This window comes from Doryrhamphus excisus, linkage group LG22 (assembly GCF_037039965.1).
Source record: "Doryrhamphus excisus strain RoL-2023G ecotype Guam linkage group LG22, RoL_Dexc_Guam_v1.1, whole genome shotgun sequence".
In the NCBI taxonomy this organism is placed as follows: domain Eukaryota; kingdom Metazoa; phylum Chordata; class Actinopteri; order Syngnathiformes; family Syngnathidae; genus Doryrhamphus; species Doryrhamphus excisus.
Window position 1 is genome coordinate 2,405,710 of NC_136378.1, and position 26,754 is coordinate 2,432,463.

The 26,754-nt window shown below is 41.9% G+C and overlaps 3 protein-coding genes across 5 annotated transcripts in view; 2 read left to right on the forward strand and 1 right to left on the reverse strand.

Annotated features, from left to right (window-relative positions):
• frmpd1b (FERM and PDZ domain containing 1b) overlaps nucleotides 1-22,068 on the reverse strand; it is a 30,447-nt gene extending 8,379 nt beyond the window's left edge. For 2 of the 3 annotated variants that reach the window (XM_058063559.2, XM_078788186.1), the window contains exons 1-12: nucleotides 21,861-22,068; nucleotides 12,845-12,995; nucleotides 9,434-9,544; nucleotides 7,756-7,928; nucleotides 5,956-6,058; nucleotides 4,505-4,550; nucleotides 4,146-4,250; nucleotides 3,110-3,205; nucleotides 2,249-2,374; nucleotides 2,020-2,139; nucleotides 1,688-1,821; nucleotides 317-443 (exon numbers count right to left, since the gene is read on the reverse strand). In XM_058063559.2, the coding sequence (XP_057919542.2) occupies nucleotides 317-443; nucleotides 1,688-1,821; nucleotides 2,020-2,139; nucleotides 2,249-2,374; nucleotides 3,110-3,205; nucleotides 4,146-4,250; nucleotides 4,505-4,550; nucleotides 5,956-6,058; nucleotides 7,756-7,928; nucleotides 9,434-9,540 (1,137 nt within the window). In that variant the 5' untranslated portion in view covers nucleotides 9,541-9,544; nucleotides 12,845-12,995; nucleotides 21,861-22,068. Of the gene's footprint in view, nucleotides 1-316; nucleotides 444-1,687; nucleotides 1,822-2,019; nucleotides 2,140-2,248; nucleotides 2,375-3,109; nucleotides 3,206-4,145; nucleotides 4,251-4,504; nucleotides 4,551-5,955; nucleotides 6,059-7,755; nucleotides 7,929-9,433; nucleotides 9,545-12,844; nucleotides 12,996-13,096; nucleotides 13,265-21,860 lie in introns of those variants that run through there. The other variant, XM_078788187.1, reaches the window with a different exon arrangement.
• Nucleotides 22,069-23,050: 982 nt separating this feature from the next.
• tomm5 (translocase of outer mitochondrial membrane 5 homolog (yeast)) lies at nucleotides 23,051-23,848 on the forward strand. The gene is made up of 2 exons (XM_058063514.2): nucleotides 23,051-23,276; nucleotides 23,541-23,848. The coding sequence occupies exons 1-2, from the start codon at nucleotides 23,156-23,158 to the stop codon at nucleotides 23,573-23,575; spliced, it is 156 nt and encodes a 51-aa protein (XP_057919497.1). The 5' UTR covers nucleotides 23,051-23,155; the 3' UTR covers nucleotides 23,576-23,848.
• A 395-nt stretch (nucleotides 23,849-24,243) lies between these two features.
• On the forward strand, nucleotides 24,244-26,261 carry LOC131110410 (zinc finger and BTB domain-containing protein 5-like). Its single transcript, XM_058063508.2, has one exon. It carries the CDS (start codon nucleotides 24,556-24,558, stop codon nucleotides 26,233-26,235), a length of 1,680 nt encoding a protein of 559 aa, XP_057919491.2. The 5' UTR covers nucleotides 24,244-24,555; the 3' UTR covers nucleotides 26,236-26,261.
• The last annotated feature ends 493 nt before the right edge of the window (nucleotides 26,262-26,754 follow it).

Here is a 26,754-nt window from a genome sequence, read left to right on the forward strand (position 1 = left end):
TACATAATATATTATATTTAAGTATACTAGGTATATATATTACCTAAATTACCTAAATAAAAAAAGAATAGTAGGAAAGAAGAGAACACAACGTCAATGTCTGGAAAGAAACATACTTCACTCAACATCTCGGCTGCGAACGAAGCCCTCATTTACTCTCTCCACTCAAGCTGTCACTCCATACTATATCCCTTTAAAAGCCACAGGAGGCCGAGCTCTTAGGCTAGCCAACAACCACAATTACATTCTTTTTATTAGCAGTCATTTTGCTCCACATCCTGACACTCCTCCTCGGCCAAGGTTTTACTGGATGTACCTTCTGGCGTGGCTCGAGCAGGGACTGGATCTTTTTGAGGTGGTAGTTGATGGCTTTCCTCAGGTCCTTCTCCCTCATGTTGCTCAACAGCGTGGGAGAAATGAAGCTGTCGAGGCCAAACTCCTTCCTGTCATCGCCACACACAGAGGAGACTATATAAGCACACTAATAACGTATTTTCTGGACTATAAGTCGCTCCGGAGTATAAGTCGCACAAGGCCAAAAGTGCATAATTAGGTAGAAAAAAAACATACATAAGTCGCAACAGAGTATAAGTCGCACAAGGCCAAAAGTGCATAATTAGGTAGAAAAAACATACATAAGTCACTCCGGAGTATAAGTCGCACAAGGCCAAAAGTGCATAATTAGGTAGAAAGAAACATACATAAGTCTCACCGGAGTATAAGTCGCACAAGGCCAAATGTGCATAATTAGGTAGAAAAAAAACATACATAAGTCACACAGGGCGAAAAATGCATAATTAGGTAGAAAAGAACATACATAAGTCGCACCGGAGTACAAGTCGCACAAGGCCAAAAGTGCATAATTAGGTAGAAAAAATATATACATAAGTCACACAAGGCCAAAAGTGCATAATTAGGTAGAAACAAACATACATAAGTCGCACTGGAGTATTAGTCGCACAAGGCCAAAAGTGCATAATTAGGAAGAAAAAAAATATACATAAGTCGCACTGGAGGATAAGTCACATAGGCCAAAAGTGCATAATTAGGTAGAAAAAAACATACATAAGTCGCAACTGGAGTATAAGTCGCATAGGCCAAAAATGCATAATTAGGTAGAAAAAAATATACATAAGTCGCACCGGAGTATAAGTCGCACAAGGCCAAAAGTGCATAATTAGGTAGAAAAAAACATACATAAGTCGCACCGGAGTATAAGTCGCACAAGGCCAAAAGTGCATAATTAGGTAGAAAAAAAATATACATAAGTCGCACTGGAGTATAAGTTGTACAAGGCCAAAAGCGCATAATTAGGTATAAGAAAAAAACATACATAAGTCGCACCGGAGTAAAAGTCGCACAAGGCCAAAAGTGCATAATTAGGTAGAAAAAAACATACATAAGTCACACCGGAGTATAAGTCGCAAAAGGCCAAAAATGCATAATTAAGTAATTCACTTCACAGTAGTAATAAAAACTTCTATTGTGTCCCAATTTCAGTTGTTGATGTAGCATGACTGTAACGTAGTATATTTAAGACATAAATTAGGGATGACAGGCCACCGATTCCCGTGGTAAATCACATGATCGGCATGCGCCAGTACTATAAGCCGTGTACCGTCCCGCTCCAATGTCTCGTGCCTTTTGCACAACATCGCCGTAAGATGATCGAGCACAGGCGACTCACGTGATGGCTTTGATGGAGGTCCTGGTCAGTCCGCAGCTATCCAGCCTCTCGTGCATGTGCAGGGCGGCGAGACGAAGAGCGGTGTTGCACTTCATCTCGACGGCGAAGCGCTCCTGTAGTACGTCGCCGACGCTCTGCGAGCACATGTAAAGCGATACGGGATGAACACATACGAAATGGTAGCATTATACTACCATTTTTGGTAGTATAAAAGGTGACTATAGGGGTGTTATTTCATGTCCAGAGGGCTCTAAAAAGATGGGCACTGGTATCGCCACATGTACAGCATAGCAGTATCAAACATTAAAAATCCATCCATCCATGTCACTAACCTGTAAAAAGAGATACTCAAAGGCAAAGGGGTCCTCCTGCTGCAGGTCCATAGGATCTCTGGGAATGAAGCACACTCGGAATAGACATCTGTAATCATGGGAATCTTTTTTCTGCACCACCTGGTAGAGACACGAGACACCGGTTGTGAATGTAAATTGAGAAAACGAAGAGATCATCATGTATTCCATTGATTTCTTAATCAGTGTCGGGTCATAATATGGTTCCTACCCTCTGTATGAGCTCATCTTCATGCAACAGCAGAAGTTTGGTGATGCTGTACTGTTGCTCGAGCACCAGGGCGAAGTATTCGATGGCCCGGATGGAGAGTTTATCCTTCAGAGTCAGAACAATATCCTGGAATGGTGAAAAACCAACAGTTCAGACCCCCTTAAACAAACATGGGTTACGCCAGGATCCTGATGGCAGACAAAACCAAATTTCCTCATTCCCTTTCCCTCCCTGTGTATCCCTGCGAGGAATACTAACAAAAGTAGTACTTTTTAGAACACTATATTTACAAATACCTAATAGGTTACATCACAGTTCTAATGCGGATCTCACACAGCGGCAAAACCCACTCCTTCTTTCCTCCCCCAGCAGCCATCAAATTAATTGCTTCTTATTATCACACCGCTGGAGTGCAAATACAGCCTTCCCACACTCTAACACCCTTGAGCAATCATGACATATCTCGCGGTATGACGAGTTACAACATAAAACTGGAAGCCAAAGATGGAGTACGTGTACTGTAGCTGGTAATATATTATATCACTCTACAGTACATTATCTTGCAAAAGCGAGGACTGTAGCTTAATTTATTGTCCCTTATGACAGGGGTGTCCAAAGTGCAGCCCGTGGGCTATTTGGAGCCTGTGTTATTTTTAATTGGCCCAGGGCATACGCAAAAAATATAATAATCGACAACAGCATTAAGGCTGCGTGTTGACTCCTTTTCAGAGGGAATTATTGGCCCTTAATAAATGAAACTGCAATAAACAGGTTGTGGAAATGGGGCGGGGGTGTGGGGGGTGGGGTGGATTCATGGTAGGTAGACCCAACCTTTCATTTTCCACTCAATCTCCAGCTCACCTTAACAGTGGTGGTGTGGTCAAACTTGAAGGCCTTGGTCTGTCCGTTCTCTAAGTAGACTTTTAGAACATTGGGCAGGAAGAGAAGAGAGTTTCCCTAAAAAAAAACAAAAACAAAAAATGACTATACTGTACAGTAGATACATATAGTACTACAATACGTACAATACCTTCAAATCAGAGCCTGTCCTGACCAAATTTGACCAATTTACATGGTTAACAAATTACAAATAAGCACCCAAAACAATCTTAAATGCAATATACATACCCTGACTGCAAAATAAACATATCAGTGAATAAATAATAATAATAATCATAAACTATCAGTACAAGAATCAACATCAGAGAATGTAAATAACCACCAGGTTTGCACACAATGGCTCTACATATAACATTATAGTATATGCTAGGGACTATAAATCAAAAGTACCTTACTGACTAATATTCATAATTAATACTTAACAAAAAAATGGATGGTGGGAGATGTATGTATTATGTGTAGTAATAGGAATTGGCACATTGCGTTAGCTTATTATAAGACAATGTGCGTCACGGTGGAAAAGTGGTTAGCTCGCAGACCTCACAGCTAGGAGACCCGAGTTCAATTCCACCCTCGGCCATCTCTGTGTGGAGTTTGCATGTTCTCCCCGTGCATGCGTGGGTTTTCTCCGGGTACTCCGGTTTCCTCCCACATTCCAAAAACATGCTAGGTTAATTAGCGACTCCAAATTGTCCATAGGTATGAATGTGAGTGTGAATGGTTGTTTGTCTATATGTGCCCTGTGATTGGCTGGCTGGCCACCAGTCCAGGGTGTACCCCGCCTCTCGCGACCCTCGTGAGGATAAGCGGTAGAAAATGAATGAATGAATGAGTTCTCCTCCTATTTTGTGTGGAAGTGGTAACTTTTTGGCTACTTTTTTCCAAAAATTACAACTTCAGTTTTGTTTCTCATAATACTTTTTCTTTAATATTTCACCTTTATACTACTAAAATTAAATTTTTTTTTGTTACGTTTGTCCGTGGAGCGTGTTCTCACCTGAGTGTGCCCATTGACCACCACCTCTTCTGCAAAGCGCACTTTAACTGGATTACTCCTCAGACGGGCTCTCTTCTCTGCTGACATGATGGATGATTTGGGATTCTGTAACACACACACACACGTACACACACACACACACACACGTACAGCCAACGCCATTATGTTGGAGCAGAAACACAAGGACAAATGCAAATAATTCTTTGACGTGCTGTTAGTAAATATGTACTGAGGAATATGAGGGCAAGGATGGGGGTCATTAATCTTGAAGCTACATGCTTGAAATAAATGGAGATGTTCATATGACGCCTGGTGAAGGCGTGCTCAGGGAACTTCATCAATGTGTCCTTTGTACTCACAGTCATGTGCCGGAGGATCGTCACCGTTATACAATCCTCCAGGTCCCTGTGCAGAAAAACAACACACACACACACACACACACACACATGCAGAGATCATTTTCTTGTCCAGCTGTCAAGTAAGCACATTCCCCTGCAACCTTTGCCCCAAAACCCGCTAAGCCATTCCCACACATGCACCAAACTAACACACTCCTCCCAACAATGAAGGGCATCTCATGGAACTGCTTTTTACCGACTATACCGGAATACACACCCACACCATGGCCCGACACGTGTGCTCGTCACTGTAATGAGGTTGATTGATAATTAGAGTCTATATAGTATTCTACATTAGTCGCCAGGTGTCAATAATGGTACTGTAATATTGGGTGAGACACACAAGCACCAGACTTGATCGCAGCGGGTTTGAATGATCTCACAACAGGTCCAATAAACCCAAACACGGACAACTGCTAAGCTAAAACTCAATTCTGAAACGGCAACATGGTAATGGTTTTATTTCATTTGAACATGCATCAGATTGCAATTGAATGCATCACATAATCAGTTCACAGTTCCACATGTCCAAAAGGAGTAGGAAGAAGCAAAGCTTATTAAATCCTACCCCTCCATCTGGTACTTTTACAATCAGTAACTGTTACATTTGTTCACTTCCTGCTTTCCTAATATAGTTGAAGTTTTTTTTTGTTGTTTTTCTTTTTTCACATACTGAAGTACGAGGTGATATGACCATACAATGACATAATGGGTTTAATTTTATTTAATTTTATTTAATTTTATTTAATTTTATTTAATTTTATTTAATTTAAATTTTTTACACTTCATTTTAACTTCTTAATTTTAATTTTATTTTTGTCACATACCAAAGTACGAGGTGATATGACCATACAGTGACATAATGTGTTTAATTTATTTTAGTTTTATTTAATTTTAACTTTTTACACTTAATTTTAACTTCTTAATTTTATTTTTATTTTTTGTCACGTACCAAAGTAGGAGGTGATATGAGCATCCAATGCCATAATGGGTACCATAGTAAGTGTCAATATAGTGATATATATAGCACATCATGACTGGTTCAAGACTCTTCATCCTTGTATTTACTTACCGACTATAGGGCTGTTATTTTATATTTAAAGGGCTCTAAAGTTAAAACATATTTAGAAGGTCGTAAAGAGGTTTTTCCATGCTCCTATTTTGCAGAGATGCACTTATTATAGTGATAGCATGATAATGTCTACCAATAACATTTTAACTTAACTTTGAGATGGCAAAATATTTGTTCTGAACTCCTGTTTCCAGGAGGAGTCTACATAGGAGAGCGTTTAGCATTTAGTAATCACTTTAGTTGGCCTTTTAATATGATTGCACGCTGACACCCACGATGATTGAACCACTCGGATTCCGCTACGGTTGAAGCAGTTGAAAGTTGAACTGTAGCTTCTCACCTCAAGATGTTTTCAATCTGATCGGAGTTCAAATCCTCCAGCACCGTATCGTTAATCTGCAACACTTGGTCCCCAGGGAAGAGTATCCCATCTGCAGGACTCCCTACACACACATAGAAAATAAAAAAAAAGGTCTGTGCTTGCATAAAAGTGGATTCCGGTTACATATGTGGGATGGCTGCTACTTTTAGTGCAGATTAAAGAAGATCTACACACACACATAAAATGACAGATATGGTTATTCAACATGGCTGACTCAACAGCAGAGCTGTCCAGGATGTGAGGGGTTACAGTTATTCTGGGACTCTTCCAGCTCGGCTCCACGCGGCTTTCTCTGGTTTTATTTATACTCGTTTGTCTACAGGCAAGAGAAAGTGTGACAGACACACACACAAAAACACAAAAACACACAACACAAGGAGAGCACATACTGTATGCGTAAATGCATACGCCCACGCACTCCTTTCGCACGCCCCATCTGCCTGGCAAAGCCCCCCCCCCCCCGTCCGCCCATGAGGTGCACGCAGATATGCACACACACACACACACACGCATGTTGGCACACATTCGGGCTCACTCATGCCGCACACGAGTCCATAACCATCACCCCCCTCCCCCCACTGCCATGAGCTTACGTGTCACTGCTGCTAATATCCTGATCTTTGCAGTTTTTCAAGACCCCTCCCTTCCTCTTTGTTTTGCCTTGCGTAAAACTAATCCACAAATGTCCCCAAAAAGGCAACCGCAGCCGTAGTCCTCACATTTGCAATCTTTTCTGTGTCATCCATTCGGTTTCAGCAAGCATTTTAATGTTATTCTTTGGCCAGGGAACCATTTTTGGTAACAATATGTTCATAATGGAGTTTGTCCATTTCAAAATTGTTATAAATTGCTTTTGACATTTTATTTATTTTTAAATACAAAATATAAAGTTATTATTATTATTATTTATTTTTATAATTTTATTTGTTATTATATTTTATTATTATTATATTTTGTTATTATATTTTATATTATATATTATTATTATATCTATTATTATATTTTATTATTATTAGATATTATATTATTTTATTTATTATTTTTAAATATATAAGCGCTACAGTAGACATACTATTTACTGTATAAGGTTTTAAAAATCAATAATAAAAGAATAAAATACCAACATTATTACTAATTTCAAAAATTGCTTTTGACATTTTATTTATTTTTAAATATAAAATATAAAGTTATTATTATTATTTATTTTATCATTATATTTTATTATGATTATATTTTATTATTATATCTATTATTATATTTTATATTATATTTATTATGATTATATTTTATTATATATATATTATATTTTATATTATATTTTATTATTATTAGATATTATATTATATTATTTTTAAATATATATAAGCGCTACAGTAGACATACTATTTACTGTATAAGGTTTTAAAAATCAATAATAAAAGAATAAAATCCCACCATAGAATAAATAAAGAACAGCAGTGCTTTAAATGTAACAACATTATTACCAATTTCAAGTAAAAGTATAAAAGTATTGTGTGCCTTATACATATACTGCAGATAACCAGGACATCAATTCATCCCGAAAAGTGATTGAGCAGGTGTCGCTATTGTTCCAGTGGGGCCTCTGGCACCCGGCCCGCAAGCCTGAATGCCAACAGAGTCAACGTGTGTACGTGAGGAAAGCTGTTGTGCTCCAGGCGGTGAACTGGTGAACTGTTACGTAAAGCAGGTGGCCACTGAGAGACGTGGATTCACATAAAAACGGTCTTTTCCGTGTACCTGTGGCAACATCCCTGACCAGCAGGGGCGTGTTTGTGGTGAGGATGAAGCCGTGTCCGGTGCTGCGGTCCAGAACCGGATCCCTGGTGATCTGCAGCGACAGCTTGGCTTGGTAATTCTGATTGGACAGGCTGTTGGAGCGCTGCGACCTCCCGTCTCCGAGCAACCGCTCTCTGGAGGGAGGGAGGGAGGGGTCAAAGGGGGTGAAAGGTTACCTGAGGGAAACTGACACATTTGGGGGGAACCAAAACGTAATGGTAATGGTTTAATTTCATTTGAACATGCATCAGATTACAATTGAATGCATCACATAATCAGTTCACAGTTCCACATGTCCAAAAGGAGTAGGAAGAAGCAAAGCTTATTAAATCCTACCCCTCCATCTGGTACTTTTACAATCAGGAACTGTTACATTTGATCACTTCCTGCTTTCCTAATATAGTTTTATAAGTTTTTTTTTTATATTTTGTTTAAAAACAAAAAAAATGTTTTTTGACCAGAAAAGTGCATTAGAAGCAAGTTGAAAAAAAAAAGAAAAAAAAAAAACAACATACCCTCACGTTTTTGTTTTTTTTCAAAAATCCCCAAATTCAAACACTGGCATTTTATGCCGTTTTTGGGTGCTTCTGGGGCCCCTGTTGAGTGTGTGTGAGGTTTCCCCTGTTTTGTTTTTTTTTTTTACCAGAAAAGTGCATTAGAAGCAAGTTGAAAAAAAATGAAAAAAACTGAAAAAACGACATACCCTTACATTTTTAAAAAAAAAAAATCACCAAATTCAAACACTGGCATTTTATGCTGTTTTTGGGTACTTCTGGGGCCCCTGTTGAGTGTGTGTGAGGTTTTTCCTGTTTTTTGACCAGAAAAGTGCATTAGAAGCAAGTTGAAAAAACTAAAGAAAACGACATACCCTTACGTTTTTTGTCAAAAATTGACGCCCTAAAATTTTGGCATTTTATGCCATTTTTGGGTGCTCCTGGGGCCCCTGTTGAGTGTGTGTGAGGTTTCCCCTGTTTTTTTGACCGGAAAAGTGCATTAGAAACAAGTTGAAAAAAACTGAAAAAAACAACATTCCCTTACGTTTTTTGTCAAAAATTGACGCCCTAAAATTTTGGCATTTTATGCCATTTTTGGGTGTTCCTGTGGCCTTTGTTGAGTGTGTGTGAGGTTTCCCCTGTTTTTTTTTTTGTTTTGTTTTTTTTTTTTTACCAGAAAAGTGCATTAGAAGCAAGTTGAAAAAAACTGAAAAAACGACATTCCCTTACGTTTTTTGGCAAAAATTAATGCCCTAAAATTTTGGCATTTTATGCCATTTTTGGGTGCTCCTGGGGCCCCTGTTGAGTGTGTGTGAGGTTTCCCCTGTTTTTTGACCAGAAAAGTGTATTAGAAGCAAGTTGAAAAAAAAGAAAAAAAACGACATACCCTTACGTTTTTTTTTTTGTTTTTTTTTTTTCAAAAATCACAAAATTCAAACACTGGCATTTTATGCCGTTTTTGGGTTAGGAACTGCAGAGTTTGTGAGTGTCAGCTCAGATTTAATGGCGTGTTCTATTAAATCTAAAAACCGTGGCTATCTTCATTTTTAATGAGGTATCTGGCGAATATGTCACAACTTCAAAATAAAATATAATAGTAACTTTGTATTTTTACTACATATTTCCTCCATTGGGTCAAGACGTACCTGCTCAGAGATTCTCGAGTGCGACGTATTATGGTGCCCACCACCTGCTGCACCCGGCTTGCCCTCCGCGCTGGAGACCTGCTCCGACATCGCTCCTTCTCCTCCATTTATCTGAAGAGACACACATTTCCTGTTCATACACGGGAGCCTTCAGAAGCACAACAAAGACTATCACAGTGCAGATTTATCTCCATAATTACAATATTACAATCCCATATGAATTTCTAAGCTTTGTGTATTGTCGTCCTTGTGTGTGATGACGAATCACATACGAGAACGAGACCGGGAGACACGTGGAGTGTTAAAATCCCCAAGATGACCCCCGATTCAACACAATAACAACTAATAGCTGCACCGCCGCACAGTAAAAACTCACATGGAACGTTCTCTGTAAACATGAGTCAATCTCCACGTTGACAAGAACTCTGCAGTTGTGCATTTCCTGTTTTGATGTTCTTTAAACGGAGAAGTGGTCAGGACATAATGAAGGACGGAGGCCTCGGTCAAACCACGAAGAAGCAAAGCAGGATGGCGTTAATCCGACGAGGAGTTCCCTGCTGCTTTGTTATGTTTCTTTGAGGCTTCTCAACAACAAATATGCTCAAAACAAACACATCAAACTCGAACCCGTACACGCTTTTACGTGTGCACGTGTTATAGTACCAGTTTGAGTGAAAGGAATTCACAGGATGTGAAGCAGATTCCAGCCTTGCTGTGGTTTTTGAAGATCTGAAACAGTTTCAGTGTTTTGTTGTTTTTTTTTTTTTTTCAAAAAAACGGATAAAAGCTGCTTGCCTTTTTTTTTTGTGACACTTGGATCACTCTGAGTGTTTTTGTTTCCTTCAAATATTGGACACGTGATGACTATATGAACCCCCAAAAGAAAAAAAAAAAAGGAAAATAATCGTTTTTTTATTGTTCACGACAGCATTTTCAAAGCATTAAACCTGCTAAAATAGGTGAAAATGCTGTAGTTTGCATGCCAGGCCAGTAGGTGGAGGTGTCCCTTTCACAATTCCATACTTTTTCCAGATTCTGCTGGATTCTGCTGGAGCCTATCCCAGCTGTCTTTGGGCGATAGGCGGGGTACACCCTGGACTGATGGCCAGCCAATCACAGGGCACATATAGACAAACAACCATTCACACTCACATTCATACCTATGGACAATTTGGAGTCGCTAATTAACCTAGCATGTTTTTGGAATGTGGCGAGGAAACTGGAGTACCCGGAAAAAAAAACCCACACATGCACAAGGGGAACATGCAAACTCCACACAGAGATGGCTGAGGGTGGGGAAAGACAAAAAATAAGAAGCCAAAAAGTTACCACTTCCACACAAAATAGGAGGACAATGTATTTATTGATTCATTTTCTACCGCTTATCCTCACAAGAGTCGCGGGGGTGCTGGAGCCTATACCAGCTGTCTTCGGGCGAGAGGCGGGGTACACCCTGGACTGGTGGCCAGCCAATCACAGGGCACATATAGACAAACAACCATTCACACTCACATTCATACCTATGGACAATTTGGAGTCGCTAATTAACCTAGCATGTTTTTGGAATGTGGGAGGAAACTGGAGTACCCGGAGAAAACCCACACAGAGATAGCCGAGGGTGGAATTGAACTCGGGTCTCCTAGCTCTAAACAGGAATACTGAAACAAAAAACAGGAAACATGGAAAAAAATCCTCATAACATGAAGTATATTATAAAAATACAGTATAAAGTTGAAATGTGAAAGTCTACAATATGTGATATACTACATGAGCATAACTTTTAAACATGACTAGCATCATGGTGATGCTGGAGAAAGGCGTTGGCAGAAGCGTTGAGGATGCACGGTTGAAATTATGGGTGAATTATGGTCACGTAAAAATAGCCACTGCCAGAGTGGTAAAAAAAAAAAATGTTTTGCTCATTCATTCTTCGACGATGTGCAGGACGAGACTCGTGATTACGTCGCAGCTTCATCTTCCTCTCGGTTGCTGCTAGCCTGCTAGCGATGACGAGCCTCCCGCGGTAATACTATATAGCATGCAGTGTAGGTTTGACCTTTAAGAGGATTAGAGGCTCTCGATGTGCACGGGCCGGCATTGGGCAGGGTGTCACTTTAGCACCTCCCGCTGATCCGTGCTGAGGCCGATTGGCGAGGATGAAGAAGGATGAGCGAGGCGGCGTTGCTGACAGCTGTGATTATTGATTGACGCGTCGGGAGAAACGGGGACTGTTGTTCAAGATGTTCTCAGACATTTTTGCTCCTTGACTCACACTCACTGCAGAGTCAGGAAGTTGTCTCCAATAACCGAGCAGCAGCATCTACTCAGGTTATAGCAGGGGTCTCAAACACGCGGCCCGCGGGCCAAATGCGGCCCGCAGGACACTAGTTTGAGGCCCCCGCCTTGATATGAATGTTTAATGTTAGTGCGGCCCGCGCAAGTTTGATATGGCAGGGGTCTCAAACACGCGGCCCGCGGGCCAAATGTGGCCCGCAGGACACTAGTTTGAGGCCCCCCGCCTTGATATGAAAGTTTAATGTTAGTGCGGCCCGCACAAGTTTGATATGGATGCTGTATGGTATCATGTACCCAGAAAAAAATTATTACGTTTGATTCATGTTCATGTTAAAGGTTAAATAACTGTTAATAGTGTGGAAGTGGTATGTTTTTGGCTATTTAAGTTGAAAGGAAATAACTTGAAGGCTACCGTTTTGGTCGCTAGCTCTCTAGTTTGCGAGTTAGCATGTGTTGCGCAATATGTTGTAAATAAAAAGAGTATAAATGTGACTATAGTCGTGTTTTGTCATGTCTACAGGGCTCTAATAATGCTTTGTTCATTTTAATCTGAAAAAAATAATTTGTCTACCCACCAACTATATGTGGTTTCTTAAGTTTTTATTATTATTATTATTATTATATTTATTTATTACTGATTGATTGATTTTCTTTATTCTTGATTTATTTATTTTTCATAGAAAATCAGAACCAAAGCACTGAAAAAGTTTGTATATTTTTCTGTTTTTAATAAATGCGTTTTTTTTGGGGGGGGGAAACCTGATGCGGCCCAGTCTCACCCAGACCCTAGCTCCAGTGGCCCCCCCAGGTAAATTGAGTTTGAGACCCCTGGGTTATAGCGATACTAAGCACTCTCGCTAATGGGTTTACTATGCTAGTTTTACATGGAACGTTCCACTTTTATGACTTTATCCTGCTTGTGCACATTGAGTTCAAGCTAAACCCCACAAATTCTTTCTCCTCGTTAACGAGATGTTTCAACTTAGGCCAGAAAAACTTGGGATAAAACAATCAAACACATGGATCAACACGCATTCTGTCAGCGGGATAATGAAAACCAGATGCTTCCAGGGTCTCCACGCAATGTCCATGAAACGATGAGATCGCGTGACTCACCGTGACGAAGCTTGCCTCTTTAGGACTCCGCAACACAAACGTCCACTCCACTTCTGAGACATCCGCTCTGCAGCCCCTCCAGGATTGGCTGAAAGGAGGTGGAGGGGGACTTTTGTGATCATCGGTGCCGTTCCCGGTCTGGTGTAGCCACCTGTGAACAACAGATGGGAAAGCTGTCAAAAATAATAAACAAGACGTCCACATTAGAAGCACATGATTAGAGTGAAGTGTGAAACATAATTAGCATCGAACCTTTTTAAAAAGGAAAAAAAAAAGGTAATCCACTCTAGAGATGATATTTTCAGAGTGAACCAGAAAGTGTGTCAAGCGAAGCAGATGTGAGTCCCAACCCCGCTATGTGGATGTGGTTTTCCAAGAGGCCCCTCCTCTCTGGTCCCTAAGGCTCTCGCTCTCTCTCTCTCTTTTTCTTTCTCTCACTCTCGCTCCACCATATCCTCTGAAGCACATGGCAATGGAGGAGACGAGGCACTCCATCCTCATCTGGTTGTCGAAATGAAAATTTCATAGCGCCCAGTTGGGTTAACAGTTCCGACTGGGCGCGCTCGAAAAAGAGTGGAGTGTGGCGTTCAAGCACACGCACAAACACACGGAGAAAGGCTGCCAAGCAGACAGAAAATCTTGGCCGGTAATAAAAGAGCTTTGATGAACATCAGAAGCGGATACGGGCTTCAACCTATAAAGCCAGCTTGGGGAGAAAATAAACATTCGGGGGAACGCTTTGTCGTTAAGCAAGACAGTGCAGAACCACACAGAAGATTGCACTCAATTTTTTATGTCAACCTTTAACATGAACATTAATCAAACGTAATAATTTTTTCTGGGTACATGATACCATACAGCATCCGTATCAAACTTGCGCGGGCCGCACTAACATTAAAATTTCATATCAAGGCGGGGGCCTCAAACTGGTGTCCTGCGGGCCACATTTGGCCCGCGGGCCGCGTGTTTGAGACCCCTGCCATACAGCATCCATATCAAACTTGCGCGGGCCGCACTAACATTAAACTTTCATATCAAGGCGGGGGCCTCAAACTAGTGTCCTGTGGGCCGCATTTGGCCCGCGGGCCACGTGTTTGAGACCGCTGCTATACAGCATCCATATCAAACTTGCGCGGGCCGCACTAACATTAAACTTTCATATCAAGGCGGGGGCCTCAAACTGGTGTCCTGCGGGCCGCATTTGGCCCGCGGGCCGCGTGTTTGAGACCCCTGCCATACAGCATCCATATCAAACTTGCGCGGGCCGCACAAACATTAAACTTTCATATCAAGGCGGGGGCCTCAAACTGGTGTCCTGCGGGCCGCATTTGGCCCGCGGGCCGCGTGTTTGAGACCCCTGCCTTACACTTTCTGGAGGCCCCGGGCGTCCCAGTCAGAAGGCAGCAAGCACACAGGCTGCAGGCTACATGAATAATGCATGGGGCTAATGCAGCTAGCACAGCCTCCGACCGACCGCCTTCTTTTACACCGCTGCCAGGGCGAGGCCACAAGCACAGAAAAAAGGGAGCGGGGGGAGACACTGGAAAGACATATGGGGGTTGCAGGGGTGAAACAGGGGGAATGGGGGCTGAGAAAAAGGGGAAGGAATATAGCCAGAGTGGGTCCAAGCAAAGAAAAGAGAGAAAGGACAGGATATTGGAGGGGCTGCGGGGGGGCCGGGTTTTTTTTTTTAAAGAGGGTGAAGAGGGCGGCAGCAAAGAAATGCACGCTGAAGTCGATGAATAGAAAGAACAAAAGTAACTACAGTGCGTCGTGAGGGAGTTTCTTCATAAGGAGGAGTGGAGAATGTTGATGAGGGCGGCATTCCTCAGGGCAAATACAGCCAGATGGCATGACACTGATGTATTGTGTTCTTGTTGAATACACAAAAAAAAAACATACCTGCCGTGTCATTTCCTTTCTCTTGTTTTCATAGCGAGTAGTTTGTACATTTTGGCCGATTTTCTTGTCAGTTTTCCAAATGTCTCAGTTCGTAATGCGGATCTGGTAGGTGGGAATCAAACGCAGCATTTCAAAATGTGATGCGACATATTCCATATGCTTTCTGAATAAAGGTTTATTTTTTTTAATGATCATTACATTTAATATCAAGGGCTGAAAAAGTTATTTTTCATGGTCGTCAGCCATGTTTTTGTTTACATTTGACTGTAAATGAAGGGCATATGGAGGGGTACAATTTTGTGGTGATCCAAATCAGGATTGTTTGGCCTTGGCGGAGGTCTACACACTCCTGAATAGGCAAGGCTGGTATGAGACGACTGTAGTCCCTTGTCAATCAATCTCCTTTGTGTATTCCTGTGCAGTACAGATTGTGTTCGACTTGGAAAATGTACATAAACAAAACCCCAAAGTGTTGATTATTGTTGTTGATCTGTTGTGAATTGCCCGTTTGCGGATAAATAAAGTTTTCTGAATTTGTATGTTTGCAAGTTTTATACCTGACAGCACGCACAATGTCGACGAAACGTTCTATGAGGGAAAACACCACGAAAAGAGCAATATGTTTTAACAAGGATACAAAAACGCTACAGTACAACGAATGAAATACAGGCGAGTCACAGTTTTTTTTAGTTTAAATGTTAATGCCTGTGTAAGAAAAGTGTATAAAGCAGGGGTCTCAAACACGCGGCCCGTGGGCCAAATGTGGCCCGCAGGACACTAGTTTGAGGCCCCCGCCTTGATATGAAAGTTTAATGTTAGTGCGGCCCGCGCAAGGTTGATATGGATGCTGTATGGTATCATGTACCCAGAAAAAATTATTACGTTTGATTAATGTTCATGTTAAAGGTTAAATAACTGTTAATAGTTATCCTCCCTATCCGTGTGGAAGTGGTAAGTTTTTGGCTATTTAAGTTTAAAGGAAATAACTTGAAGGCTACCGTTTAGGTCGCTAGCTCTCCAGTTTGCGAGTTAGTGATGTTCTACCACTGTCTTCTTCCCAGCTTTTCCATGAAGCAACCCCCCCCCAGTCTTCAATAAGTGAGTTTATGAAGGCGCTGTCCCAATCCCTCTATTGCAACGTCTGCGTCTCCCACCCTCGAGACAACCCCCCACTAGTTTCTCACTTTCCCACACAATGTCTCTCTCTCTCTGACAAAACAGTCTGTTGTTCAATGCTGTGGTTTGCCCAAAAGCACACATGCAGTTCATAGACACGGTCCACTCTTCTCCAACAAACATGGCCGCCCACACCGCTGCTACCGACACACATGAACACATGAACAATGCTCCAACTAAGCTGCAGCTTCATTTTGGAAAGGCGGCTATTGACATCTTGTCCCCAATCTGTCCACCCCCCCCCCACACTCCACACCGCTCCACTGCAGCTGAGCACAGCAGCATTAGCACGGGACGGCTCGGCACTCTACGTTTGGATTCAGGCGTCAATATTGCAGGCAAACTTCAGCACTCGATGGGTCCCACACGTACACACTTGGTAGCAAAATATTCATTTTGAATGAAGGCGAGCAAGGCATGAACGGGAAGAAATACAAAGATTATTTTTTTTTTTTTCACACGAGTGGCGCTCATTGAAGATTTCGCCTGACCCACTTCCAGTGACGGTAGAACAGGGGTGTCCAAACTTTTTCCACCGAGGGCCACTTATTGAAAAATGAACGCATGTAAGGGCTATGTTGATATTTTGTAAAGCAATATCCTATGAGGTCAAAAACTGCATCCCAAGTTTGTCATATACGAGTATTAGTATTTGGCCCCCCATTTCTGTTATTGTTTTCTGATTTTTTTTTCCTTCTTAAATAATCTTCCAAATTTTTTTGCAATACGACGACTATATTACCATCATATTTTGACTATATTGCTATCATATTAGAATATTTTAAAATTATACAGAATATACTAAAATTATATTATTATTTTCCCACATATACAACATTATTGTCAGGATTTTTTCCTTCTTAAATAATCTTCAAAAAAAATTTTTGCAATATGACGACTATATTACCATCATATTTTGACTATATTCCTATCATATTAGAATATTTTAAAATTATACAGAATATACTAAAATGATATTATTATTTTTCCACATATACAACATTATTGTCAGGAAATTCCAGCCTTTTGTTATTAGCCAATAAGACGTCAAACAGGCAGGAGATGTTTTCAGGGGCATCCCTCATGGCTGAAGGGCCTCGTCTGTGTGCTAATGACTATCTTACAGGACAGGACAAAGGACTTCTTTCTCACTCCTGTGCGTTCCTCTGATCTAAAGTCCAATTGAGAACATTTGAGGATGGCTGGCAATGGAAGTTTACAAAAATGGCCATGAGACAGTGAAGCCATCTTCACCAACTGGAGCAACATTCCCATAAATAGATACTTAATTAATGTCCGAGAGAAATGTTGTCAAATTGTAGGAAAATGATGTCCGATAAAACCCGTCCATCACACCATGATCCAACAGTATTTAGCAAACATCCATACCTAGCAAACATAGTAACAACAAACAAAACACCCCTTGTACAGTTTGTTTGTTCAGCGCGTTGCTCGCCTCAGAAAGACAGCTAGCATCTCTCTTGAACAACAAACCACTCCCCGTTTGCATATCTCCTTTGCAGCAGGTTTCGAACCTGCGACTGTCTGGTCCACAAGCCTTGTGACTGGCTCCCCCCATGGACGTGGAAACTTGTGGGACTGCGGGCGTTATTGCAGACGCAAGATCACATCTGCTGTTTTTCATTCAGTCGTTCAAAGCTCATTCCATTAGCGTCGCCGAACGCCGCTCATTTCATTTCCCCTTTCAGCAGCGGCTTGGCGGAGCTCGCGCTACTATGCTCGGCGCGCTATGAAATCATGAACCTTTTGGAGATGAATAGAACACCGTGTGGTGTTACACGCCGCTATCGATGGTTACTTGATGTACTATGAGGAAGCTTTCGGTGGATGTGAGAGGATGATAGATGTTGACTGTGGATGCCTGTGACTCAATTCCAATAACCGCGTATCAAAAGGTGTTATCTTAACATAAATAAGCCAAGACAGTGTGTCTTCTGATGTAAACATATAATATTTTTTTCAGATTAAATTTAACAAAGCATTATTAGAGCCCTGTAGACATGACAAAACACGACTATAGTCACATTTATACTATTTATATTTACAACATATTGCGCAACTGCAGTGTCTCGAGACACATGCTAACTCACAAACTAGAGAGCTAGCGACCTAAATGGTAGCCTTCAAGTTATTTCCTTTAAACTTAAATAGCCAAAAACTTACCACTTCCACACGGATAGGGAGGATAACTATTAACAGTTATTTATCCTTTAACATGAACATTAATCAAACGTAATAATTTTTTCTGGGTACATGATACCATACAGCATCCATATCAAACTTGCGCGGGTCCACACTAACATTAAACTTTCATATCAAGGCGGGGGCCTCAAACTAGTGTCCTGCGGGCCAAATTTGGCCTGCGGGCTGCGTGTTTGAGACCCCTGCCATACAGCATCCATATCAAACTTGCGCGGGCCGCACTAACATTAAACTTTCATATCAAGGCGGGGGCCTCAAACTAGTGTCATGTGGGCCACATTTGGCCCGCGGGCCGCGTGTTTGAGACCCCTGCCATACAGCATCCATATCAAACTTGCGCGGACTGCACTAACATTATACTTTCATATTAAGGCGGGGGCCTCAAACTAGTGTCATGTGGGCCACATTTGGCCCGCGGGCCGCGTGTTTGAGACCCCTGCCATACAGCATCCATATCAAACTTGCGCGGGCCGCACTAACATTAAACTTTCATATCAAGGCGGGGGCCTCAAACTAGTGTCCTGCAGGCCACATTTGGCCCGCGGGCTGATATAAACAAATAAACATTTGGAGCCCATGGCTGTTTTTTTATTGGCCAACAACTTCTTAGCATATATCAACATGGCCGCTGCATCCTTTCATTTTTCACTATGTGGTTCTCGCTGGGCAAAAATTTGGACACCCGTATGTTATAGGGAGTTCTACAGACTCCTTGTTTTCACTCTGTATGTTCCTAAAGAGAGTTGGCCTACATTGTGGCACCGCTGCCAGTCAAGTGTGCCATCACCATGGAGCTGTCACATCAATGAGGTCACGTCTGCCGCACAGTGTACTGGTACAGTCTGAAAAACAAAGATTTATCCCCACTTCTGTACTCTCCCCGTAACGGATGCTAACTGAGGAACTTCTTCCCATCAGAAATCATGTAAACGCAATGTTTTTGTTGTTTTACAATTATAGTTTGACACGCAGAAAACTATAATAATACTATTCCCAAAGACACAATGTGGCAGTGAGATCAACCATCACTAACTTCCTGTTTTGACATACATTCATTCATTCATTTACTACTGCTTTTTTCCTCACAAGGGTCGGGGAGAGAGAGGACTGGTCGCCAGCCAATCACAGGGCATATATAGACAACCATTCACACTCACATTCATACCTATGGACAATTTGGAGTCGCTAATTAACCTAGCATGATTTTGGAATGTGGGAGGAAACCGGAGTAAAACCGGAGAAAACCCACGCATGCACAGTGAGAACATGCAAACTCCACACACAAATGACCGAGGGTGGGGAAAGACAAAATAAGAAGTCAAAAAGTTACCACTTCCACACAAAATAGGAGAACTCATTCATTCATTCATTTTCTACCGCTTATCCTCACAAGGGTCGTGCTGGAGCCTATCCCAGCTATCTTTGGGCGAGAGGCAGGGTACTGGTGGTCAACCAATCACAGGGCACATATAGACAAACAACCATTCACACTCACATTCATACCTATGGACAATTTGGAGTCGCTAATTAACCTAGCATGTTTTTTTTGGAATGTGGGAGGAAACCGGAGTACCCGGAGAAAACTCACGCATGCACGGGGAGAACATGCAAACTCCACACAGAGATGGCCGAGGGTGGAATTGAACCCTGGTCTCCTAGCTGTGAGGTCTACGTTAAAAGACATTATTGATTGAAGATGCATAGCTCAAGATATTTATCCACATGGTTGTACCCAACCAAATTCCACTTTTGTCACCGATGGTCCAAGAAATGTTCCAATTTACTGACAAAGACTGATATTGATTAGTCAGCATCCCACAATGACAATCAATTGACTGGCATTGGTTGACCTAATGATCACCGGGGACTCAAACACCAGCCGGTAACAGCCCTGGAGACATGCACGGAGAGGAAGAGCATATCAGGCGGTAAAGTGGGACAGCGGTGTATAGTCGTTGGGACAATCGGAGGCTAATGCGGGAAGACATCAAGACTTTCCTGATGTGCAAGTTCTGCCCGTTGTGTTCCTCCTCTGGCGGCGTGACCTCAAAGCATGCAATTCCCATCACATGGGATACACATCCCTGAGTCACTGCACTGTGCCTGCGGCGGGGGGGGGGGGGGGGGGGGCAGCACACGCAGGCATGGAGCACGAACGCAACACGGAACATCCACCTATTTCGCACCTCACATGATCGAAAAGCGAAATGGAATTAAAATCCGTCTATTTATTCTACTTGTCCAAATTAGAGTCACGGATGAGCTGTCCCCCTTATGGACGGTTATGCTGTGACATAACCCACACCTACAATCTCCACACCAAAATAGACATAAACCAGTCTCCATGCTGTGAAGCAGACACACTAACCACTATTCCACTGTGCAGCCTGGCAATAAAACCATTCATTCATTTTCTACCGCTTTTTCCTCACGAGGGTCGCGGAGGGTGCTGGAGCCTATCCCAGCTGTCTTTGGGCGAGAGGCGGGGTACACCCTGGACTGGTCGCCAGCCAATCACAGGGCACATATAGACAAACAGCCATTCACACTCACATTCATACCTATGGACAATTTGGAGTCGCTAATTAACCTAGCATGTTTTTGGAATGCACGCATGCACGGGGAGAACATGCAAACTCCACACAAAGATGGCCGAGGGTGGGGAAAAGACAAAATAAGAAGCCAAAAAGTTACCACTTCCACACAAAATAGGAGGAGAACACATTCATTCATTCATTTTCTACCGATTATCCTCACGAGGGTCGCGGGGGTTGCTGGAGCCTATCCCAGGTGTCTTCGGGCGAGAGGCGGGGTACACCCTGGACTGGTGGCCAGCCAATCACAGGGCACATATAGACAAACAACCATTCACACTCACATTCATACCTATGGACAATTTGGAGTCGCTAATTAACCTAGCATGTTTTTGGAATGTGGGAGGAAACCGAAGAAAACCCCACACATGCACGGGGAGAACATGCAAACTCCACACAGAGATTGCCGACGGTGGAATTGAACCCTGGTCTCCTAGCTGTGAGGTGTGCACACTAACCACTATTCCACCGTGCATTAAAACCATGTCGTGCATTAAAAGCAAAGCCCCAGAAACACCAAAAGGCATTGTTACGGCCTAGTTGTGTTGTCATGCATGGCACGGCACGGCATGGCCTGGCGCAGAAGAAGAAGACGGAAAAGGATGCTGCCCAGAGGACATGAATAAAAAAAAAGGAAGACTGTCCCAAAGGGGGTGCAAGTCGCCCACGCCCATTCATAATATGTGTTTTACAAGCCTTGGATCATCGTGAATAAATCCACTGAGCTGTAATCTGCTTGTGATTTCACTGTGAAGGCATCATCACATCAAACTATACAATATGTTCCATTAAAATGAAATAAAAAAAGTGTTCATATGTAAGCATCCATGCATTCATAAACGGCTGGTCATATCAGGAAGCTAAACAAAGAAAAAAAAAAGGTCAGTGTTTTGTTGCTTCCATATATAATCTTAATCGGATTTAAATATCCACCGCCTCACTCAAACTGGAACACTGGTGTCGTCCGTGGGCGGAGTGGACCGCGTCAGTGATTCATTTATCTAATAAATCTCCCCCCAAAAAAACACGAGAAAGGATGCAAGGTGCTAAGGAAGCGAATCGGCTCCGGCGTTCGTGGCGTGGACATTGTTCACGTCAGACAAATAAACGAGTCCACTCACCTCGTGGTTGGTTTGAAAGAGGTAGGCACACGCAGCGTGGAGTCAATGGAGGATTTACCACCCTTTGCCTTTATCAGGCCGGATGAGGATGATGATGATGATGTCGAGGTGGTGTTGTTGGTGGAGGTGGGGGGTGTCTATGTGCTGGATGCTGTCATCATGCCGGGACTGCTTCTCTCTGTGTAATCCTCGGCCCTGAGCTGAGAGAATGGACCCACCCACACCCCTCCCCTCTTCCCCTCTTCCCCTCCTCCCTGCCGTCTGCCCACTGTACCCCCGCCCCTCCCCTTGCAAGGTCAGACAGTAACATCATCATCATTGTATTCTAGTACGTCACACAATGCGCATGTCTGTTTGGGAATAATTTCCCCACAATAATTTGCTTGTTTGTTTATGCACACACATTAATTAAGTGGCATTCCAATAGCCCACCCACAGTACATTGGCACACTTCAACGTGAACTGAAAAGGAGTAGGAAGAAGCAGACCTAAGGTAGAATAAAAAAAAAATGTATTAGTAGAATTAATAGAGTTAGTTGATTCCTTATTCAGCAATGAAAAGAATAAACACAGGAGTAAAAAACGGTCAGAACATGTATAATCTATAATAATAATAGATATGGAGTAAAAACGGATGTAAACACTGTAAAATGTTTATATATATATACAGTATATTTTGCAGCAAACATAATTTACTTACCTTAGGCAGAATAAAAAATGTATATTAGTAGAGTTAATAGAGTTAGTTGATTCCTTATTCAGCAATGAAAAGAATAAATACAGGAGTAAAAAACGGTCAGAACATGTATAATGAATTAAAACAGATTAAACAATATATAATACCTTCATGAGATATTGGTAAACAATAGATATGGAGTAAAAACGGATGGAAACACTGTAAAATGTGTGTATATATACGTATATATATAGAATATTTTACAGCAGACATAATTTACTTACCTCGAGAGCCTCCTAGCGTGGTAATGTTGCTATGACCAAAATACCAGAATTGTTGTTGGCATAGTTACCGTCTGTCATTACTTCTAACTTATTAATTTATGTAGAATTTTTGCAATTTACACAGCCATAAGTATTTATTTTCGCGTTTTCTTAATTCGAATAGCGTCTTTGGCTAAACTTACATGTATTTTTGTCCCTCCGAGGCCGCCATATTTGACCCCGATTACTTCCGGTGTAACATCCGGGTCAGTTCTCTTCCATGCTACACAGAAACGGAGGCGCGACCTCACGTTGATTCATAAACCGCAATAAAATTGATTAAATCCACAAATATCATGTTCAAACTGGAAGGACTCGGTCCTAAGATGGACCCAGAGGAGATGAAGAAGAAAATGCGACAAGATGTCATCTCATCTTTGCGAAACTTCCTTATTTACGTCGCTCTCCTCCGAGCCAGTGAGTATAGAGGACGTTAGCTTGCAGTGGGACGTTTAACTGATAATAACCATTAATCGTGTAATAATTGCGCCTAAAATGCTGTAAAATTGAGATTTTATATTGATCTTAAATGTACAGTAAATCTGCAAAATGCTCCAAATACAATTGCCAAATGATCTGCTACCTAAGTGATGGGGATTACTAATTATTATTAAATATGTTTATATAATTAGATATATAATTATGAATAAATACTAATGATCAATATTCTTACATTCACAGCTCCATATGTCCTGAAGAAGCTGGACAGTATATGATAAGAGTGTCTTCCATCCATCCATCTTGAGGATCTTCCCTGTGTCAGAAGGCGGTGTGGACCACCATTATTATTATAATCATCATCATCATCAGATTGCCAGAGGATGACCAACATCTCTTCATTTTTACTATTTACATAACATGCACCCATGTTATGTACCTCACTATCCCGCTTATGTTGTACTTAACACACTTTGTTATACTATGAATGCTCATTATGAATGTTATTCAATGGAAGATAGTTTGTGTGATAAAATATGATTCAAATTTGATGTGAGATTTGTTCTGTGATTCTTATGGGGGACATTGAACTGCGTTTGGGTGATTACATACAGAATATTTTGCATATAAATTGGAATAAAAGGGTGCTCAAACTGATTAAATGTAAATAATTCAACTGGGGCCATAACACAAATATATGTGCATAATGCAATGAAATTTAAATGTTTACTTTTTTAACTAAATGCTGATTATCAACTGTGAAAAGACGTAATCAAACAGTCATTATTATAAATATGCAAGTATTGATTTTTTATGTGTAAGAGTGTATTTTTTGAAATTATGAGTACCATCTAAAAATATTAAATTATCCAGGTTTTAAATGAACCCTTGCTGCATTTTCATAGGATGGCCACTTGGGGGAGCTGCTGCGCTAACGTGCGGCATGACACTAATGGCGCTCACTCAAAGAATTCCTCCTCGTTTTTTGGACATCTTCATCGAGCTTTTTACAATGAACGCACAGTTTCGCGTTTTTGCGGATGTCCGTCTTGAACTGCGTGCTGCATGCATCCCTCCTTGGGATTTGGGTTGCATTCCCAAGAGCTTCGATTGCGGACAATGAGCGTTGACGTTATATGACGTGGATGAATGGAAGGTCAGGCTGGACTTCTTCTTCTTCGTCGTATTTACAACGTTTCTTTTGTTTTAAGTGTGCTACTAGGATGCCTGTAGCATTCTTGTAGATGCTAGCCTTACTATGGACTTTCCGGGTCACTTCCAGCACATTTTCCAGCAGCTGAACCTCCAGCGTCTCCATGCCCAACTGTGTGACTGTGTGGTGGAGGTTGGAGCCCACAAGTTCCACGCTCACCGTTCCATCCTAGCGGCATCCAGCTCCCACTTCAAGGCTCTTCTCATCTCCGGTGATGATTCCGGTGCACATTGGGTCATGGATAAAGATGTGGGTACCAGTGTGATTGCGCTCGACGCAGAAGTGGTGACCCCTGAGGCCTTCTCGACTCTTCTAGATATGATCTACACATCCAACCTGTCACTCACGGCGTCCAATGTGATGGATGTGCTGCTGGCCGCCTCGCACCTGCACCTTAACGCTGTAGTGAAGGCGTGCAAGATTCACCTGTCCAGCAAAAACTTCCCATCTTCTGCACCAAAAGGCTGGAGGTCAATGCCGCAGCAGGAACTTCACAACGGAGGTGTCGAGGTGAGCCAATCAGGTGAAGAGTCCTCAGAGCATAAGAGAAAGCCTCAAGAGGAGATATTTGGTGACAGGAAGAGGACCTGCAGAATTTCTGGAAATAACCAATGTTCTCCAACTGTGACCAGAAACACACTCATCACCGAGGAACAAGGAGAAGATCTTAAAATGTGGCAGGGACGATTAGATGACGTGGAGGAGAAATACGATGCAACCATGTCTGACTTGGAGGAGATCCAGCTTCCCAGCCAGTCACACAGCAGCGTGCGTGAACCAGTGAAAGTGAAGCTCGGAGATGACGAAGACGAAGAGCCCAAGATGGAGACAGTGGAGGTGAAAGAAGAAACAATGACCACCTCATCTCCTGATATTTCACCATCATGTCTTCTTCAACAAGGAAACGGTGATAAAATAAGCAGTCCAGAAGATAGCGACGTGAGCTGTTTACAAACGCAACTCTGCTCGGAGCTTCCTGAAAACGAAGATGAAGACGAGGGTATCGACGGCCTGTCTGAACTCGCTCTTTCCTGCTTCCTCAATCCTGACAGCCATGCGGTAGCTATGGATGAAGAAGAAAGTTTTGCGCGTCTCACAGCAGCTGCTACTGCCGCCGCCGCCGCCAGTGACGGTTCAGACCAACATGGTCCCAACGTTTCTTCTGCTCAGGCTTCCGATCCAACTCTCCTTTTCCCGGTAACGTCCGTCCCTTTGCAACCGTTACTCCAAACACAGAATCCGGGTTTTAGCGACACACTCATTCTCCGACCTGCACACAACTCCTTAACAGGGTTCCTCAGCATGGAACCTTCCAAGCCCACAAAAGTACGCATGGGATCAAGCGGAACGGCTTTCCGCCGCATCGCTCCGAAAGTAGTACCTGGATCAGAAGATCCCTCAGCAGCGTCATCTTCTGGTCCAGATGATAAAGCACCTCTGACAAGAGCTTCAGAGGATGTGCTATCAAAGTGCAAGAAAGCAGCAGCTGAAGACAACGTGCTCCTGGTGGAAGGGGAGAAGAAGTACGCCTGTAAAATCTGCTCCAAGACGTTCATGAACCTGACAGACTGTAAGAAACATATTCGTGTCCACACGGGAGAAAAACCTTATCCTTGTCCCAAGTGTGGGAAACGATTTAGTCAGTCATCCCATTTGTACAAGCACTCCAAGAATTCCTCCTGTGTGAACTGGAAAGATGATTCCATCAAAGGCACTGGACACTGACTTAAACCAGAAAGATTATTTTTTTTTTAACAGTGATATTTATGAACTATAATGAGAAAAGTATGTTACTGTATGTGGATTGTACCATTGTATTTTAATTAATACAGTATCTCACAAATGCAAATACTCCCCTACCATTTCAGCAGGCATTTTGTATTACAATGTATCAATGGACAATAATTTAAAATTTAAATTTTACTTTTTTTTCTTTAAAAAAATAATATAAAATAAAAAAATAAATTGAAATGTTACTTTTTTTTCTTAAAAAAATTATATAAAATAAAAAAATAAATAGAAATTTTACTTTTTTTTTAAATAAAATAAAAAGTATATAAACAGTATATAGTAACTTGTATTGCACTCTCAATGTACTATACATTAGATCAGGGGTCTCAAACACATGTGATATGAAAGTTTAATGTTAGTACGGCCCCGCGCAAGTTTGACATGGATGCTGTATGGTATCATGTACCCAGAAAAAAAAATATTACGTTTGATTAATGTTCATGTTAAAGGTTA

What these genes read in the sequence shown, in the direction of transcription:
- LOC131110410 (XM_058063508.2), top strand. Translation starts at nt 24,556, where the DNA reads ATGGACTTTCCGGGTCACTTCCAGCACATTTTCCAGCAGCTGAACCTC.
- tomm5 (XM_058063514.2), top strand. Translation starts at nt 23,156, where the DNA reads ATGTTCAAACTGGAAGGACTCGGTCCTAAGATGGACCCAGAGGAGATG. An exon ending in CGTCGCTCTCCTCCGAGCCA is followed by an intron (nt 23,277 to 23,540) that starts GTGAGTATAGAG and finishes TTACATTCACAG; the next exon opens with CTCCATATGTCCTGAAGAAG.